Here is a 16,405-nt window from a genome sequence, read left to right as displayed (position 1 = left end):
CAGGAAGAGGTGACTTCACTGAATTTCGCCTTCCTGGCCCATTGGACATTCACTGTGAGGTGTCTTGGGTGCCCAGATGCAGGGGTTATTAAAACACAGATCATGAAACCATTGTTCTTCCTATCCGATGCCCCTAATCCTATTGCATCCCTCATCCTTTCAGGGTGAATTCTGAGCTGCTTTTGGGTTTTGAGTGTGTTTTATTTATGTTTTAGAATGACGTGTCACATTGACCAGCTGAACACTTGGTATGATATGAAAACCCATCAAGAAGTGACCAGCAGCCGCCTTTTCTCAGAAATCCAAAACACCTTGGGGACTTTCGGTCTGAACGGGTTAGACAGGCTTCTGTGCTTTATGATTGTGAAAGAGTTACAGGTGAGCCTTCAGGTGTCCGGGTGTGTTCTGCTGTCCTGGGGAGGAAGGGAGTAGATGGTTTAGCTTTTCTTTTGTGCTTTCCTATACTGACATCAGCCATATTTATGTAATTCCTGTTAAATAGAGAAGAGCTGAGAATAAACTAGAATCTCTTTGGCCAGCATAGTATTTTTACCGGTAGACAGTTTTTGTGAATTTCATCTTGGAAACCAGCAACTCCCCCCAGCAGGGGATGTTTCTGATGGGAACCGGAAGTTGTGTCTTCCCCGTCGTCTTATTTGTAGCTTTGTGTGAATGAGGCTTGTCTGTGTTCTGTGTAGCCTTTGAGTTAACTGGAGCGTTTCTTCATTTTATTCATTATATTTGGTTCTTTGATCATGCCTTCTCGTTTTAGAATTTCCTCAGCATGTTTCAGAAAATTATCTTGCGAGACAGAACTGTGCAGGAGACTTTAAAAACCCTCATGAATGCCGTCAGCCCCCTAAAAAGCATTGTAGGTAAGTGTTGTAAAACAGGCCTGAGGTAGAGAGAACACTGTAGCCTTTCCAAATTTACTAAATAGAAACTCGTATTTTAACCTTTCAGCAAACTCGAATAAAATTTACTTTTCTGCTATTGCCAAAACCCAGAAGATTTGGACTGCTTATCTCGAGGCTATCATGAAGGTACGTTGTGAGAGAAGCAATGCTATGTTTTTTTTTATTATTTCTGGTAACTTGGTTACCCCAAGAAAGCCACTCTTCTTTCTTTGGCCATCAAACCAAAAATACATCATTTCGAGTTTATCATTATTTCTAAATGAGTCTGTTCTTTGGCTGTTCTGGACGGTGCTTTTCATTGGCCCATTTATCATGCTTCTTTCACTGAAGAAAGCTTTCATTCTGAAATGCCTTTTAGCAAGAGGTGCTTTCACTCAAGGAAATGGGAGTTTTCCTCCCTCAGTCATCCCCGTCCTCATGTGACAGGTTCATTAATGAGCTGCTGTTGGTTTGCCGCCCTGATCTCAGCCTTTAGAGTAGTGAAGTAGCTGCACAAAAACTAGAAGGCCAGGTTCCTTTGGACATGTTATCCTTACACGGACTAGAACGTGTGTCTTTGGAAATGAGTGAGAAAGTAAGACGGGGAGATGATAGGTACACGTCGTCTTGTTGTACTTCACTTTACTGCACTTTGCAGGTATTGCATTTTGTACAGATTGAAAATTTGTGACAACCCTGTGTCGAGCAAATCTGTCACCACCATTTTTCCAACAACCGTTGCTCACTTGGTGTCGCGTTTCAGGAATTCCCGCAGCACTGCAGGTTTTCACTGTTGTTGTCTTTGTGACAGTGACTGGGATCAGTGACCTTTGTCACAACTCTGAAGGATGGCTAGCTTTTTTGGCAATAAAGTATTTTTAAATTATTTTTTAGACACAATGCTTTTATACACTTAATAGACTACAATATAATGTAAACATAACTTTTATATGTGCTGGAAAACCAGAAAATTCATGTGGCTCACTTTATTGCAATATTTGCTTTATTATGGTGATCTGGAGCCAAACTCAGTATTTCCGAGGTGTGCCTGTGATTTGTCGGATGGAAATCCAGGTTGCTTTAGAATCCACGCATCTGCCTTTACACTGTGCGTTGACTTCCAGAGACACCCTGTATCTTCTGCATATCCTTCTCTCATCCCTTGATGATCTGAGACAGTCAGTAATCCTTTGTTGAACACCCTTATGTGGGTGCAGAACATTGTCAGTTGCTGGAAGAGTTCAAGGAAGCTGGCTGTCTCCCTGGAAAGCCTACTCACAGTACAGTAGGAAAGAGTAGATTTCCTGGTGGAAAACTGACTGATGGTTAAAAGCGTCAGATACCAAAGGAGAAGTCTAGACTCCTCACAGAATTTGGAGCAGTCCTGTTCTTTTGTTCCCAATTACGTAAGTTGCTCATTGAAACAGGAGTTCTTGGTGTCTCAGCCCAATTCACAGTATATTTTTCATCATTTCATTGAGTTTTTGTTCTAATTTGGAAACTTAAAATTGAATAGAAGCCTTCGGCTCTGCTAGATGGCCTCTTGTTATATAGGTCTGACTTGCCCTAAGCCAGGATAACAAGGGAAGGAAGTTATAATAAATCTGTTCTTTTAATTGCTTGAGAATTACGTTTTGTTACAATTGGCTTCCATTGTTATCCTATATGTTATATTTCATACATTCAAAAGAACTATTCTGAGTCAGCATCCATAGACTTCTCCAACTTTCTAAAGATGTCCAAAGTGCCAACAAAACGTGAAGAACCCCTGGTTTCAGGGTTATCATTGTTAGAAGGGCCTTCTTGGAAGATTGTATGTAGGTTATTTTATCACCTTGATTATTTCATGATCTGTAATCGTGAGGGATGTAGACAGACTGATACTGACCAAATGTTAGAGTGAAATGGCACCCTTAGGACTTGAGAAAGTTCAATTTAGGACAGATAAAGAAAGTAGGGCTTCTCATTAGTGGTTACTGAACATGAGAACTTATTCTAAAAGATCAAAAATAGAGCTTCAGAACACATACCTTTAATCCACGGACAACAAGAACATTAATGGTTCACTTTTAGACTATTAGGTTCAGTATTAGACTTCAGGGTTCTGTTGAGGTTGGCACACAGAATCTCTGCAGGCATTTCTTGAAGGGTCCCTTGTGCTCCATCAGGGGTGATGCTGGTCTTAGGCATGAAACCAGTCCAGGAAATCCTTGAATTTTTCTGTAGAATGTTGTGAACCTTTCAATAAAAGCTTGTCATCTTTTTGTTCATCAGCTTGTCCCTGTTCTTTTTCTTGCTTGTTCACAGGTTGGGCAGATGCAGATTCTGAGACAACAGATCGCCAATGAATTAAATTATTCGTGTCGGTTTGACTCCAAACACCTGGCAGCTGCTCTGGAGAACCTCAATAAGTAAGTGCTGGCATTTGAAGCAACCACCTCTGGGCCTAGACTGTTCATCAGCAGTCAGCATCCAGTGTCTTCAGCGCATACTCTTTTTTTTATTGGAGGATAGTTGCTTTACAATGTTGTGCTAGTTTCTCCTGTATGGCACAGTGAATAAGCTGCACGTCATACCTGAATCCCCTCTTTTTTTGGATTTCTTTTCCATTTAGGTCGCCACAGAGCATTGAGTAGAGTTCCCTGTGCTCTATAGTAGGTTTTCATTAGTTATCTGTTTTATACATTCAGTATCTGGGTGGCTGAGTGGTAAAGAATCCACCTGCAAGACAGGAGACATGGGCCCAATTCCTGGGTCAGGAAGATCCTCTGGAGGAGGGCATGGCAACCCACTCCAGTATTCTTGCCTAGAGAATCCCATGGACAGAGGAGCCTGGTGGGCTACAGTCCATGGGGTCACAAAGAGTCAGGAATGAAGCAACTGAGCATGCATGCAGGCATCTACTCATTTAAGTTCTTTTTGAGTGAGAACACTCTCTGAATTTATAGGCTTCCTTCCCATAGGTAATCGCATCTATCTTCAGAAGCCTCTCGCTTCAGTATTGTCTGTTTTTTTTGATGGAATCATTTCAGCCAACACGTATTGATCACTTAATACACATCAGACAGTTCGCTAGATTCTTGCCCAGACTGAGAAAGCAATTGTCACCAAAATCCACACTTGACTTTCCATGGAACTGAATCACTGATTCTCCTGAGCGGAATTAGAAGCACCTTGATGACCAGGCATGGCTGTGGACACATATCCTAGCATCCAGTCACACTCTCCACCTGACCAGCAGCTTGCTCTCAAAATTTTGAGCCTCGTGCTTAAAGATAAACAATCCACACTTCTTGGTCACAAAGTCAGTGTGCTTTTGACAAAGTAGGTATTGAAACTAGTTTAGTCAACTCATAAAAATTTAAGTGGTGAAAGCATTTGATTTGGGTGAACTCTAAAAGAAAACATAATTCAAGTTCAGATTTCCCACTTATCACCAATCACAGGTGTGGAAATTGGGAATTCAAAGGGAGCAAGCCCTTGTTACACAGATGAGGACACTGAATCCCTGGAAGATTGTATCATAGCTTGTGTTAACTGTTGTCTGTATTCATTTTATCTCTAACATTTATCACTATTGTTGTTGTTTTTCTTCATTCAGGGCACTCCTAGCAGATATCGAAGCCCACTATCAGGACCCTTCACTTCCTTACCCCAAAGAAGATAACACACTCTTATATGAAATCACTGCCTATCTGGAGGCAGCTGGCATCCACAACCCACTGAACAAGGTTCATGATTACTAACATGTAATATAATGGTGTGGTGGGAGACAGGGTGGGACCAAAGGCCATCTGGCCCAGGCAGCAGATCCCCACATTCCATCTGATATTGGAAGACCTGGTTCCAATCCCAGAAACTCTGTTCTCGTGATCCTCTGCCCTTTCTGGGTTCCCATTCCCTACGTGTAATATGAGGATGATCACGCCTCCCCTGCCTGACTCAGGGCTGTGGGAGTCAACAGTGATAACAGTGTTTGTCAGAACTGAGTGACAAGTGCTGTATCGGTAAGAGATGAGTTTTAGGTTTCTCTGGGGTTTGGTATTTGAACTGCACCTAAATGGTGGCATCGATCCTTCTTGCCCAAAGACTCTTCCCTCCTTGGCTGACAGTAATGACAGTCAGAATCTGGGGAGACAGGCTCTCTTCTGCTGTTCTGATCTCCATAAACCTCTGAGAACTGGAAGCGTTTTTCACAAGTTAGTGCCAGATCGCATGTAGTGCCAGAACCTGTCCCAGACTGACTTGAGGCTGTTGATACTCCTGTGAATTGTCATGTTTTTGCAGAAATACAGATAACTTTGCTTATAGTCTACACTGTATTGCCTACCTAAAATCTTTATTGTAATATGAAATTCTGAAATCTGTATGATCCCCTGGGTTTAAGGTAAGATTATGAACATAAAAAGCACCTAACATTTTACTAGGAATTATGTGCCAAGCACTGTGGTAACCCTGAATAGGTGCTCTCACTTAATCTCACAGCAGCCTCATGAAATGTGCCCTTACTGGGGGAGGAACCTGAGGCTCAGAGGTTGATAACTTCCCAGGGCCCCACAGTAGCCAGCGATGGAGCCAGGCTGTCTGACCAGAGTTGGTGCTGCTGGCCAGGATGCCACCTGCCTCCCAGGGAATCAGGATGACTAGAGCGGGGAGATGGCTGGGTGTGGCCTGACTGTGCTTTCTGCCTCGTGAACTGGGCAGGAGACCGTTCTGTGGCATTGCCCAGGGAAAAGGAAGTGGCAGTGGGAGCCGCACTTGCTTTCCTTACGCACGGCCATGCAGTGCCATGTGGCTCTTCCTTCTTTCTGCCTCTTTTCTCTCTCCCTCTCTTTGTCCTCCTTCCGGCTTGGCCTTGACTTTCTTGCTCATCTCCCTCTCCCCAACCCCCTCATTTTGTTACTGACATTAAGAGGATTGGAGGGAGAAAAAGAGGATTGGGGGTAGCTGGGAGTGACTGCTAATCTCTACGCAAAATTGTTCCTTTCCCAAGAGGGCTAATTGTCAAGTAGGTGTCTGTGTTTGGAGGGAGAGGGGGTCAGTGGTATTAAATAAAACTCTGAAGGCAGCGAATTAATGGAACCACCCTAGTTTTCAGTAGTCAGAAGAGCAAACTGAAATTAAATGGCAGCTTTCCATTTGAAACTGTGTTTTCTCTTTCCAGATATACATCACGACAAAGCGCTTGCCCTACTTCCCGGTGGTCAACTTTCTGTTTTTGATCGCCCAGCTGCCAAAGCTTCAGTACAACAAAAATCTAGGTGCTGTATGACATTTATTCTTTACAGTAAGGAACAATGGTGGTAGATTAACATCTAACCAAACATCCCTTGGTAGAGAATGCTGTGTCACATATGAGGTCTTTCTTAGTAATTGCATGTTTATAAAATTCCACGTCCTTGGGCCTCTGAAATATCATGAAGACGGTGGATTTAATATCAACCAAGTATAACCCATCTTTAACTTACAGTGGTTGATTATCCAACTTGTAAAATGTGTGGGACCTTTGCTTCTCTCTTTTCTTTAAAGGAGCTGATTTTGGTGGGAAAGAAGTTTCTTTTGGTTAATGTCCTATTCTTTCAGTAGCTGTCATGTGCTTACTGTGGAGCTTTGGTATGAAGAGTAACAATACAGTTACAGAGAGGAGACCAATCCTCTGTTACTTTACCTTGGGATATCTGTTACTTTAGTTTTGAAAATACTTGATACAAACAATAGTTACCAAAGGCTATCAGTATATTTGTCCTATCCAGCATTATAGCCCAACTTTTTGTGTGTCGTTGACTTTATCTTAAACATTTTCGTAAGATTCCCAGGTATTTCCTCTCTCTCCAAACTTGGTAGAGTTTTTTAAAGTCTGCTATAGAGTTTAATTTACTTTAAAATTATTTTCTATAAATGTAACCGTATACTTTTTTTAACCAGCAATTCTAAAATGTTTTTCTTCTTTGAAGTATTTCCCTTCCTATTTCAAAAGTTTTTTAGGATAAAGATGTGGATTCTCTTTAAGGTTTTTAATTTCCTCATTCAAAAAAATTCCTTTATTCCAGACACAGCCCCCATAACAATATTTGTCACAGCTGCAGAATGCAGGGCCTGGTTCTCAGTTACTTAATGTTAGTCACTCAGCTGTGTCCGACTCTTTGCAACCCCGTGGACTATAGTCTCTGTCCGTGGATTTCCAAGGAAGAATACTGGAGGGCATTGCCATTCCCTTCTCCAGCATATCTTCCCAACCCAGGGATCGAACCCAGGTCTCCTGCATTGCAGGCGGATTCTTACCAGCTGAGCCACAGGGAAGCTCAGTCCCTTAGTCATGTGTAACTCTTTGTGGCCCCATGGACAGTGACCCACCAGTCTCCTCTGTCCAGGAGATCCTGCCAGCAAGAATGCTAGAACAGGGTGCCATGTCCTTCTCCAGTGCAGGGCATGGCGGCACCCAGTAAGCCTTGCTGTAGGGTGGAGGGAACAAAGGTGTGTCTGGATTCTGACTTCACAACTTGCCACTTGTGTGACATTGGCCAAGATACTTAAACTTGTGGGCCAGTTAGAACTTAAAAATGCCTGTGACGGTACCTCTCACAAAGCAAGTGCTTACCTGATGCTAAATCCTTTTCTGGATGTTGGTCAGAATCAGTATAAAGAACTATCCCAAGATGGAGTTAAAAGTTCATCTCAAGATTGAGATCCATGACCTCTCTCCCTTATGACTAAATAAGAATGTATGCTTCTTTATAATAAGGTGTTCTCAGCACACGAAGATACCTTGTTTTCATTAAGACTGTTTGCTCACTGGTCTCATCCTTTGTTACCATTTCATTGCATGTGGTTAAGGTCAGGCTCCTTGATTGCACAGCTGCTTATGAGAAGCATGTCACTATGCCACAGAATTCCCAGATCTTGGAATAAACTGTGAAGTGTCTTAGAAAGTTCCTATACCTGACTACAGTCCTTTTCATTAATCAGGTCAGTGTGTTAAGTTGGGGATTAAATTAAAGAAAAAGCAGACTGAGGAAGGAGCATCAGCATGTAGTGTACCCTGAAAGCTTTTATATAAACCTTATGAGCATTGTTCTCAAGACTGATCTAAGAAACACACAACTGCTTTTGTCAGTCTTTTAAAAAGGAATCTCTGTGGTGCTCCATTCAGAGAAATCTTTGTTGTAAACATCCCCTTTGCTATCTATCTGGGAAGGATTCTCTCTCCGTATTTTGAGTACAGCTAGTGTCTTACAGTGGGCGTTGAGTAATTTGGAATTACTAGGTTATGTAATGGAGAAGGCAATGGCACCCCACTCCAGTACTCTTGCCTGGCAAATCCCATGGACGGAGGAGCCTGGTGGGCTGCAGTCCATGGGGTCGCGAAGAGTCGGACACGACTGAGAGACTTCACTTTCACTTTTCACTTTCATGCCTTGGAGAAGGAAATGGCAACCCACTCCAGTGCTCTTGCCTGGAGAATCCCAGGGACAGGGGAGCCTGGTGGGCTGCTGTCTATGGGGCCACACACAGTCGGACACGACTGAAGTGACTTAGCAGTAGCAGCAACAGGTTATGTAAATCAAGATAGCTTGTTTTGGCATCTTAAATAAGTTTTCTCAGTCTTCACAAGAACCCACATGTGGGAACTGATTAACTTTCTAATCAACTGCCAATCCTTTTCCCAAAGTGGTTGTACCATTTTTACAACTTACCATAATTTGGCCATCTCAATCTTTTTAAACATTATAATGGGTATGTAGGGTATCTCATTATAGTTTTAACTTGCCTTTCCCTGATGAGTTATGATATTGAGCACTTTTTCAAATGCTTTTTGGCCGTTCTTTATATATTTTTTGTTTGTTTATCCTTCTTTGTTAAGTGTCCGTTTAAGTCTTTTGCCTGTTTTTAAATTGAGTTGATAGCTTTTTTATCACTGAGTTGTAGGAGTTATTTATTTTATGGATACAAGTCCTTTTTTTGATATACATGCTGTAAATTTTTTTTCTTGCAAAATGGTTTACTTATTCATTTTCTTACTTGTGACCATAATGAGCAGAAGTTTTATTGCTGATGATGTCCAATTTATCCATTTTTTTATCCATTTTCCTTTATCATTAGTCCTTTCTATCCTCTAATAAACCTTTGCCTATCCCAAGGGCACAGATTGTCCTTTTTTTTTTTTCTAGAAACTTTATACTTGTAGCTTTACATTGAGGTCAGTGGTCTATTTCAAATTACTTTTTATGTGAAATAGGGCTCAAGGTTCATTTTTTTTCCCCATAAAGATATCTATTTTTAGCATCAGTTATTGAGAAGATTTCTCTTTCTCCATTAAATAGTGTGAATATCCATGGAAATCCAATTGCTCCTTTAAGGGTATGACTATTTCTGTATTTTCTTATCCGTTCCATTGATCTGTTTACCTGTCCTTATGCCAGTACTGTCTTGATTACTGTAACTTTATGCTAAGTCTTGAAATCTGGCAATGAAAGTTTCCAACTTTGTGGGGGTTTTTTTTCCCAACACTGTGCTCTGTCTTCTGTTCCCCAAGCAGCCATTCAGGCGGGTCAAGGTCTCCATATTGGGGCAGAAGTCCTTAGTGACAAGGCCAGCTTTGGCACTCACTCACTTGGCATAGTTCCTTCCTCTCCTGTCCTGACTTCTGCACATTCTTTTCTCGTGTAACTTTTTATCCATCTCTTTTTTTCTTTTTAATTGGAGGATAACTGCTTTACAATATGGTGTTGACTTCCGCCATACAACAACATGAATCAGCCCTAAGTATACATATGACCCTCCCTCTTGATTGAACCTCCTCCCCACCCCACCAGGTTATCACAAAGTACCACGTTGAGCTCCCTGTATTATACAGCAGCTTCCCATCAGCTATCTATTTTACATATGGTAATGTATATGTTTAAACGCTACTCTCTATAATACTTTCTACCATTGCATCCATTAATTACAAAATCCTAAAGAAACAATGATGGTAATTATAAAAATTAGTACCCATTTTAGGGTGTTGAATCCTTCAGACCACTAGAAGCCTCCACCAATCCTGGATCCAATTCGAAACGTAGTCCTGGATTGTCATTCCCTCCAGATAATCCTCTGCCAGAGATCACGTGGGCCCCAGCATCTTGACATTCATGAACATTCATCCTGAATGAATGCTGCGAAAGGCCAGCACGTCCCTCGGTGGTGTAATCTGTGGTCTGTCGGTCCTCGCAGGAATGGTCTGCCGAAAGCCCGCCGACCCCGTGGACTGGCCGCCCCTGGTGCTGGGGCTCCTCACCCTGCTGAAGCAGTTTCATTCCCGGTACACGGAACAGTTCCTGGCGCTGATCGGCCAGTTTATCCGCTCCACAGTGGAGCAGTGCGTAAGGTACAGAAGGCCAACCAGGAAAAAGTGGAATCAGTGTTCCAGAATGGGCTGGAAACCACACACGCCAGACTCCTCCCCTTATTATCCCCCTAGTAGAGCAGAGAATCGGCTGCTCACCCTGCTCTGTACAGCAGGTTCGGGCACATCTCCTGTTTGGGCAATTAAAGGCGTGCCCATCCTTAGTCACACCACTGAGGAGTCGCTGGGAGTCCCCTGGGAGCACCCACTGTGAATGAGTCATGAGCACCATGAGCGAGCCCCACGGGGAAAAAAGTAGAAGCCTGCCCCCCTGCCATTCTGGGTGCTGTGCCCAGACCACAGTGAGCCCATGTCCTCCCCCGGACCACTTACCCAGGGACGGCTCCACCCTTCAGTGGGAGTCAGGGAGCTACCCACTGTTAGCACAGCCCGAGGTCCTGGTGTGAAATCAAACAAATGAGACAGGGAAGCTCCTACCTGATACAAAGTTTGTAAACCTTTACTTTTTCCTCTCTTCCACCCCAAATGCGGCTTTTCTGGGATAGAACAAGTTATGTATTTGCATGGGATGCTGGGTCCTGAGTCTCCTTCTCTGTTACCCTAAAGGGTCAGCAGGGGCCACGTCGTAAAGACCCATGTAGACCATTCAGAGAAGTTTCGATTCCCTCCTCCAGGCTGTGTGCTGAAGATCGGCCAGCAAGATATGGCTCAATGTAATAATCAAGAGGAGATTCTGTAGATGTGTCTCTTCTTTGGCTTCATTTAGTCATCTGTCATTTTTTTCAGTCTTTCACTATTTTGACTAAGGGTCTACGTACGAAAGCAGTTCATTGATCCAGATTGTTCTGTGTTGCAGCCAGAAGATACCAGAAATGCCTGCCGATGTTGTGGGCGCCCTTCTGTTTCTGGAGGATTATGTTCGGTACACAAAGCTACCCCGGAGGGTAAGCAATAGATAAAAAACACTTATCGATGCCCCTTTGGGACCTCCCTGGAGAACCAGTGGTTAAGACTCCGCACTTCTATCACAGGAGGAGCCATGGGTTCCATCCTTGGTTGGGAGACTAAGATTCCCCATGCCACACAATGCAACCAAAAAAAAAAAAAATTAATGCCCTTTTTGTAGGAAGATGGTTTGAAGAAAGGCCCTGAACTCATGAGGAATGAAGTCCAGAAGCTCATTCCCTGTGGACACCTCTGAGCCCCTTGCCCTGCTCTGCCCCAGGGCTCGGCTTGGAGATGTTCCTCCCTCTTCTGAATGTTCAGTGCTTTGTGAGAAGGCATGATTGAGCACAACTTCCCTCCTCATCTTCTCACCCTCTGCCATGCCCTCCTCCAGTCTGCAGGTCACCCTGATCAGGAGTTAAGATGGGCACTCCAGGAGAGAATTCCTTAAGCCAGGATAGCAAATGATTGTGTGGTTTGTTTCTTCATCTCCACAATAACCCAGTTCCTGCAGCCCATTTGGCTAAGTTCCCTCCATGGTTGAAGTGTTGTACAACCATGTTTCCAAAAATGACAAACGTTCACCAAGATACCTGTGTAAGGGTGTTCAGAACATAAAATTTAGCAGAGGTAAAGGACACAAGATTATGTGATTCTAGTTTTAAATGTAAGCGTTTTAAGTGTATGTGTGTGTATAAATTGCAAGAATTTGATACAAAACAATGATCACTTTTAGTTTTCTTTAGGGAATTAAGATCGGATATTGTTCCTTTTTATACTCCTCTCCATTTTCTAATTTTCCTCGAATTAGCAAGTGATACAAAGGTCTGTCTAGTCAAAGCTATGGTTTTTCCAGTGGTCATGTATGGATGTGAGAGTTGGTCTATAAAGAAAGCTCAGCACTGAAGAATTGATGCTTTTGAACTGTGGTGTTGGAGGAGACTCTTGAGAGTCCCCTGGACTGCAAGGAGATCCAGCTGGTCCATCCTAAAGGAAATACTCATGAATATTTATTGGAAGGACTGAAGGTGAAGTTTCAGCTGAAGCTGAAACTCCAATACTTGGCCACATGATGTGAAGAACTGACTTGTTTGAAAAGACCCTGATGCTGGGAAAGATTGTAAGCGGGAGGAGAAGGAGATGACAGAGGATGAGATGGCTGGATGGCATCACCGACTCAATGGACATGAGTTTGAGTAAACTCCGGCAGTTGGTGATGGACAGGGAGGCCTGGCGTGCTGCAGTCCATGGGTTCACAAAGAGTCGGACAGGACGGAGCGACTGAACTGAACTGAACTGTATAGTCAGAAAAAAATTAAACATTGCTTTTAAAGACTACCAATTTCCAGCACTAGATGTCCTGTTCTTCCTAGTTGGTCATTAGTTAATTATGAGATGACCTGAGACCAGTCTTAGTACTTCCCAGAGGCATGTGCATGTTTGCAGATCCAGGTGCCTTTAAGGGCCAGGGGACCTTCTCGTCTAGGGGTAGGGCAGTGGAGGGCTGGGGAAGGGACTGTACTGCATCCCTTCAGGTGTCAGCAGTGCCAAGAAATTAAACATCAGTGGTAGAAATGCCAGAGAAAGAAGGTGGTGGTTTCAGTTAGTGGTTCATTATTTCCCAGTGATTCACCTTGCTCCAAAGGATGTCTTCCTCTGTTTAATTTTCATATGGAAAATTTTAAATTTTTTTATACCATACCAATATAATAGCATGTAATAGGTATCATATGTTAATATATTCATGTTACTCTGCATTTCATTTTCATTTTAAAACTATGCCACTCCATGTTATTTTTGTCTAGGACAGATTACCAGAGACTACTGCTGAATTTGGTCTTCTTACACTATGACACCGTTAACTCTTTTGTTTTCATTTTTTTAGGTTGCTGAAGCACATGTGCCTAATTTCATTTTTGATGAGTTCAGAACAGTCCTGTAACTTTTTTTGACTTCTGCTCCTTCAATGAAAGGATTATCCTTAAATCTTCCCACCATCACTAAAATCAACTTGGAAATGAAAAGAAACCCACCTGCTCGGAGAACTGCATTTTTTCCCTTATGGGAAACATCAGACGTTCTGAGTAAGATGTATCCACTGAACGAGTTAATATAACTAATATTGTTTAAATCATGTTATTATGTACAATATATATCATGTAGAAGCAGAACACATTTTTGTACTGCCTCTTATAAATGCTGACTATAATTGTTATGTATAAATCCACTTAGTTTTATGTTCTAAAGAACTATTTGTGCAACTCCAGATTTTCAGTAAAATAGTATTGCCAGTACCCGAAGTCATTTTTCTGCCTGTTATTCAAACACAACATGTTCACCCAGCAAAAAACCTTGCCTGGAAGGTAAGAAAGGAGCCTGGTAGGTCCGCTCTTGTGTCCATGGTCACGTCTGGGACAAGCTGGCAGGCACATAGTAATAGCAAGACTGGAACCAGGTGTAGAGGTCACACCATCCACGGGCCATGGACCACGTAAGTTTATACAGGTCTGAGGCTCAGTGTCCTCTTCCAACCCCAGATACCTCAGGGGTTCCCTGCTTCCCTTCTGTAGGACTCCCCAACTTCAGCTGCTCCTTCCTCAACAACCCCTGAGGAACCCCACCCCAAGTCCCCACAACACGCCCCCCCCCCTATTTTTATAACAGCCATTATTACCTTTTAACTCCTCCAAAATCCTAAATGACTTCTGCATGAAAATTACCCTGAGAGGGGAGCGGCCACCCTCTTGTGGCAGTTTGGCTAAGAGTAAGGAAGGCATTTTAACTCTGACCATGTAGTTAGCTCTGTCCTCTGGAGCGGAGAGGAACAAGCGAAACAAAAAAAATCTGAAATGTGGAGCTTATCGGTCATTTAGCAAGTGCAGAAAAAGCAGCATTAACTTGCAGTCAGGAGGCAGAGTTTGAGTCCCGACTCCACCACTAGTTAAACTGTCTCAAGACAGCCTACTGGCATCATCTGTAAAATCAGGGCTAATGATTTCCTCTGGTTCCCTTCAGTTTTTTGAATTTATGGTAAGTTATTTCTTCAGTCAGAAAGTCTCAAATCCTAAGATACTGAAGAGAAAAAAAGGACACACTGTATTTCACCATCATAGTAGAAAGGATTTTTGAAAAGCATCTAGTCGGCCGAGGCGGAGAAGGCAATGGCAACCCACTCCAATGTTCTTGCCTGGAAAATCCCAGGGACGGGGGAGCCTGGTAGGCTGCAGTCCATGGGATCGCACAGAGTCGGACACGACTGAAGCAGCAGTTGGCCAAGGGAAGTGGGAGCTTCATCAGCCCAACCTGGTGAGAGCCCAGGGAGGAATCTTGAAGGTGAACTGTTGCCCGGCGTGTAAGGAGTCTAGGCATCTCACCCACGAGGCTGGCACACGGGAGCTCAGCCAGTCCACGGCCATCCTGTGTTCCCTTCTCAAAACCACCTTGTGTACGTGTGTCTTCATCGTGTCCACCTCTGCGAGCCCATGGACTGTACAGCCCGCCAGGCTCCTCTGTCCATGAAGTTTTCTGAGCAAAAATCCTGGAGTATGGGTTGCCACTTCCTACTCTGGGGATCTTCCCAACCCAGGGGTTGAACCACATCTCTCGTGTCTCCAGCTCTGGCCCTGAGCCACCTGGGACGCCCCTTGCTGGTTTTCATTTTAATCACAGTAACCACATGAAGTGAGATTTTTAGTTCTTCATGAAAAACTCCCCCCAAAGAAAGACAGTTGATAATAAAAAGGCCAGTTCTAAGAAAGTGTATTTTTAACCAGAAAATAGAAGTATAGGATTAGTAAGAGGGAAATTTTACAAAACTAATGAGCCCACATACACTGTGCTAAAACAAGGCAAAGTGAAAATTTTCCTCAACTGAGAAAATTGCAACTTATAAAAGGTGAAAAAGAAATGTTAATTATAAAAGTTTTAAAAGTCATTTTAGCCCTTATCATTAGAATCTGCAGTAGTTACTTAATATTTCCGGTACTCTTTTACTGCTCTTTTAAGGGAAACAATTTACCTTAATGGTATTTGGGTGTTTACTTAAGTCTCATGATACTCTTCTGAATGTGCATAACCTCTTCCAACATAGTGTAAACTCAGTAAAGCAAACTCTGGGAGACTGTGAACGACAGAGAAGCCTGGCGTGCAGCTGTCCGTGGGGTCACAAAGAGTCTGACACAACTGAGTCGCTGAACAACAGCATCAGTAAAGTCCGACCGAGTTTAAGGCATTATGCCAGATACTGCACGTGCTTATTTGTTCACTCACTGTTTCTTTTTTTAGATGAACATAAAGTATCTCTTCATTGTTAACTAGTTTTGACATCATCTGTTTCCCAATGGCTTTAGTTTGGGGCCATGTTTTGGAAAATTGATAGAAACACAAGGGATTCAAAAGTATTGTTACTTGTATGAGAACTTCTTTACAACTGTTTAAACTCTCTCCTTGGAAAATATTAGTTATGCGTAGAAAACGTACATCTATACCAAGTTCAGTTGTGAGGTGTTTGGGTTTTGAACCATGCAGTATATAATTTAGAATTAGTTACTTTTTGATTGTAATAAAATGAAAGCAAGTTAACCTTTGAATTTTATTGGCATCTTGAAATTGAACACAGACTGATGTTGTCTACCTGGACCTCAAGGAAAAGTCAGAAGGCAGATTCATGTTGATGTATGGCAAAACCAATACAATATTAAGTAATTAGCCTCCAATTAAATATATATTTTAAAAAAAGAAACTAAATCCCAAAATCATTAGAGCTTGGCATTTTGCATATGTATGTTTAAAGGATGTGTGCCCATGATGTACCAGAAAACATCATGCTGGTACTTGTTTTAGTTTCTTTACAATCCGGTTTACAGTCCAGTGTATATCCGGTATATAGTCTAATATACACCAGTCTATGTCCAGTGTACAGTATAGTGTACAGTACACATCTGGAACACAGCTGGATACATCTGGTGTACAGTCCACATGCACAGCTGAAGCACATCTGGAAACACCTGGGACACAGTGGGACGCATCTGGACATACCTAGTGTACAGTCCAAGGGTACCTCCCAGTATTCAGTACAGTCTACCATCCTGGGCACAGCCTGTGTGCCACCCATCCTGTGTACAGTTGAGGGTACTCTCGGGTGTGCATCCCATGTACAATCCATGTACAGTTCAGTGACCACTCTTGTACATCATGTACAATCCAGTACACACTCATG

At 42.7% G+C, this 16,405-nt stretch overlaps 1 protein-coding gene across 1 annotated transcript in view; it reads left to right on the top strand.

Annotated features, from left to right (window-relative positions):
* WASHC5 (WASH complex subunit 5) overlaps positions 1 to 13,481 on the top strand; it is a 52,921-nt gene extending 39,440 nt beyond the window's left edge. Inside the window, exons 21-29 of the mRNA XM_086337181.1 lie at positions 216 to 378; positions 773 to 875; positions 964 to 1,043; positions 3,204 to 3,307; positions 4,498 to 4,627; positions 6,061 to 6,157; positions 10,110 to 10,263; positions 11,099 to 11,186; positions 13,073 to 13,481. Of these exons, the coding sequence (XP_086193307.1) occupies positions 216 to 378; positions 773 to 875; positions 964 to 1,043; positions 3,204 to 3,307; positions 4,498 to 4,627; positions 6,061 to 6,157; positions 10,110 to 10,263; positions 11,099 to 11,186; positions 13,073 to 13,129 (976 nt within the window). The 3' untranslated portion in view covers positions 13,130 to 13,481. The remainder of the gene's footprint in view (positions 1 to 215; positions 379 to 772; positions 876 to 963; positions 1,044 to 3,203; positions 3,308 to 4,497; positions 4,628 to 6,060; positions 6,158 to 10,109; positions 10,264 to 11,098; positions 11,187 to 13,072) is intronic.
* The last annotated feature ends 2,924 nt before the right edge of the window (positions 13,482 to 16,405 follow it).

The sequence above is a fragment of the Bos grunniens genome, chromosome 14, assembly GCF_055505025.1.
Source record: "Bos grunniens cultivar Pamir isolate PY7600 chromosome 14, Bosgru_T2T1.0, whole genome shotgun sequence".
NCBI classification, from domain to species: Eukaryota; Metazoa; Chordata; class Mammalia; order Artiodactyla; family Bovidae; genus Bos; species Bos grunniens.
This window is presented reverse-complemented; position numbering and strand designations above follow the sequence as displayed.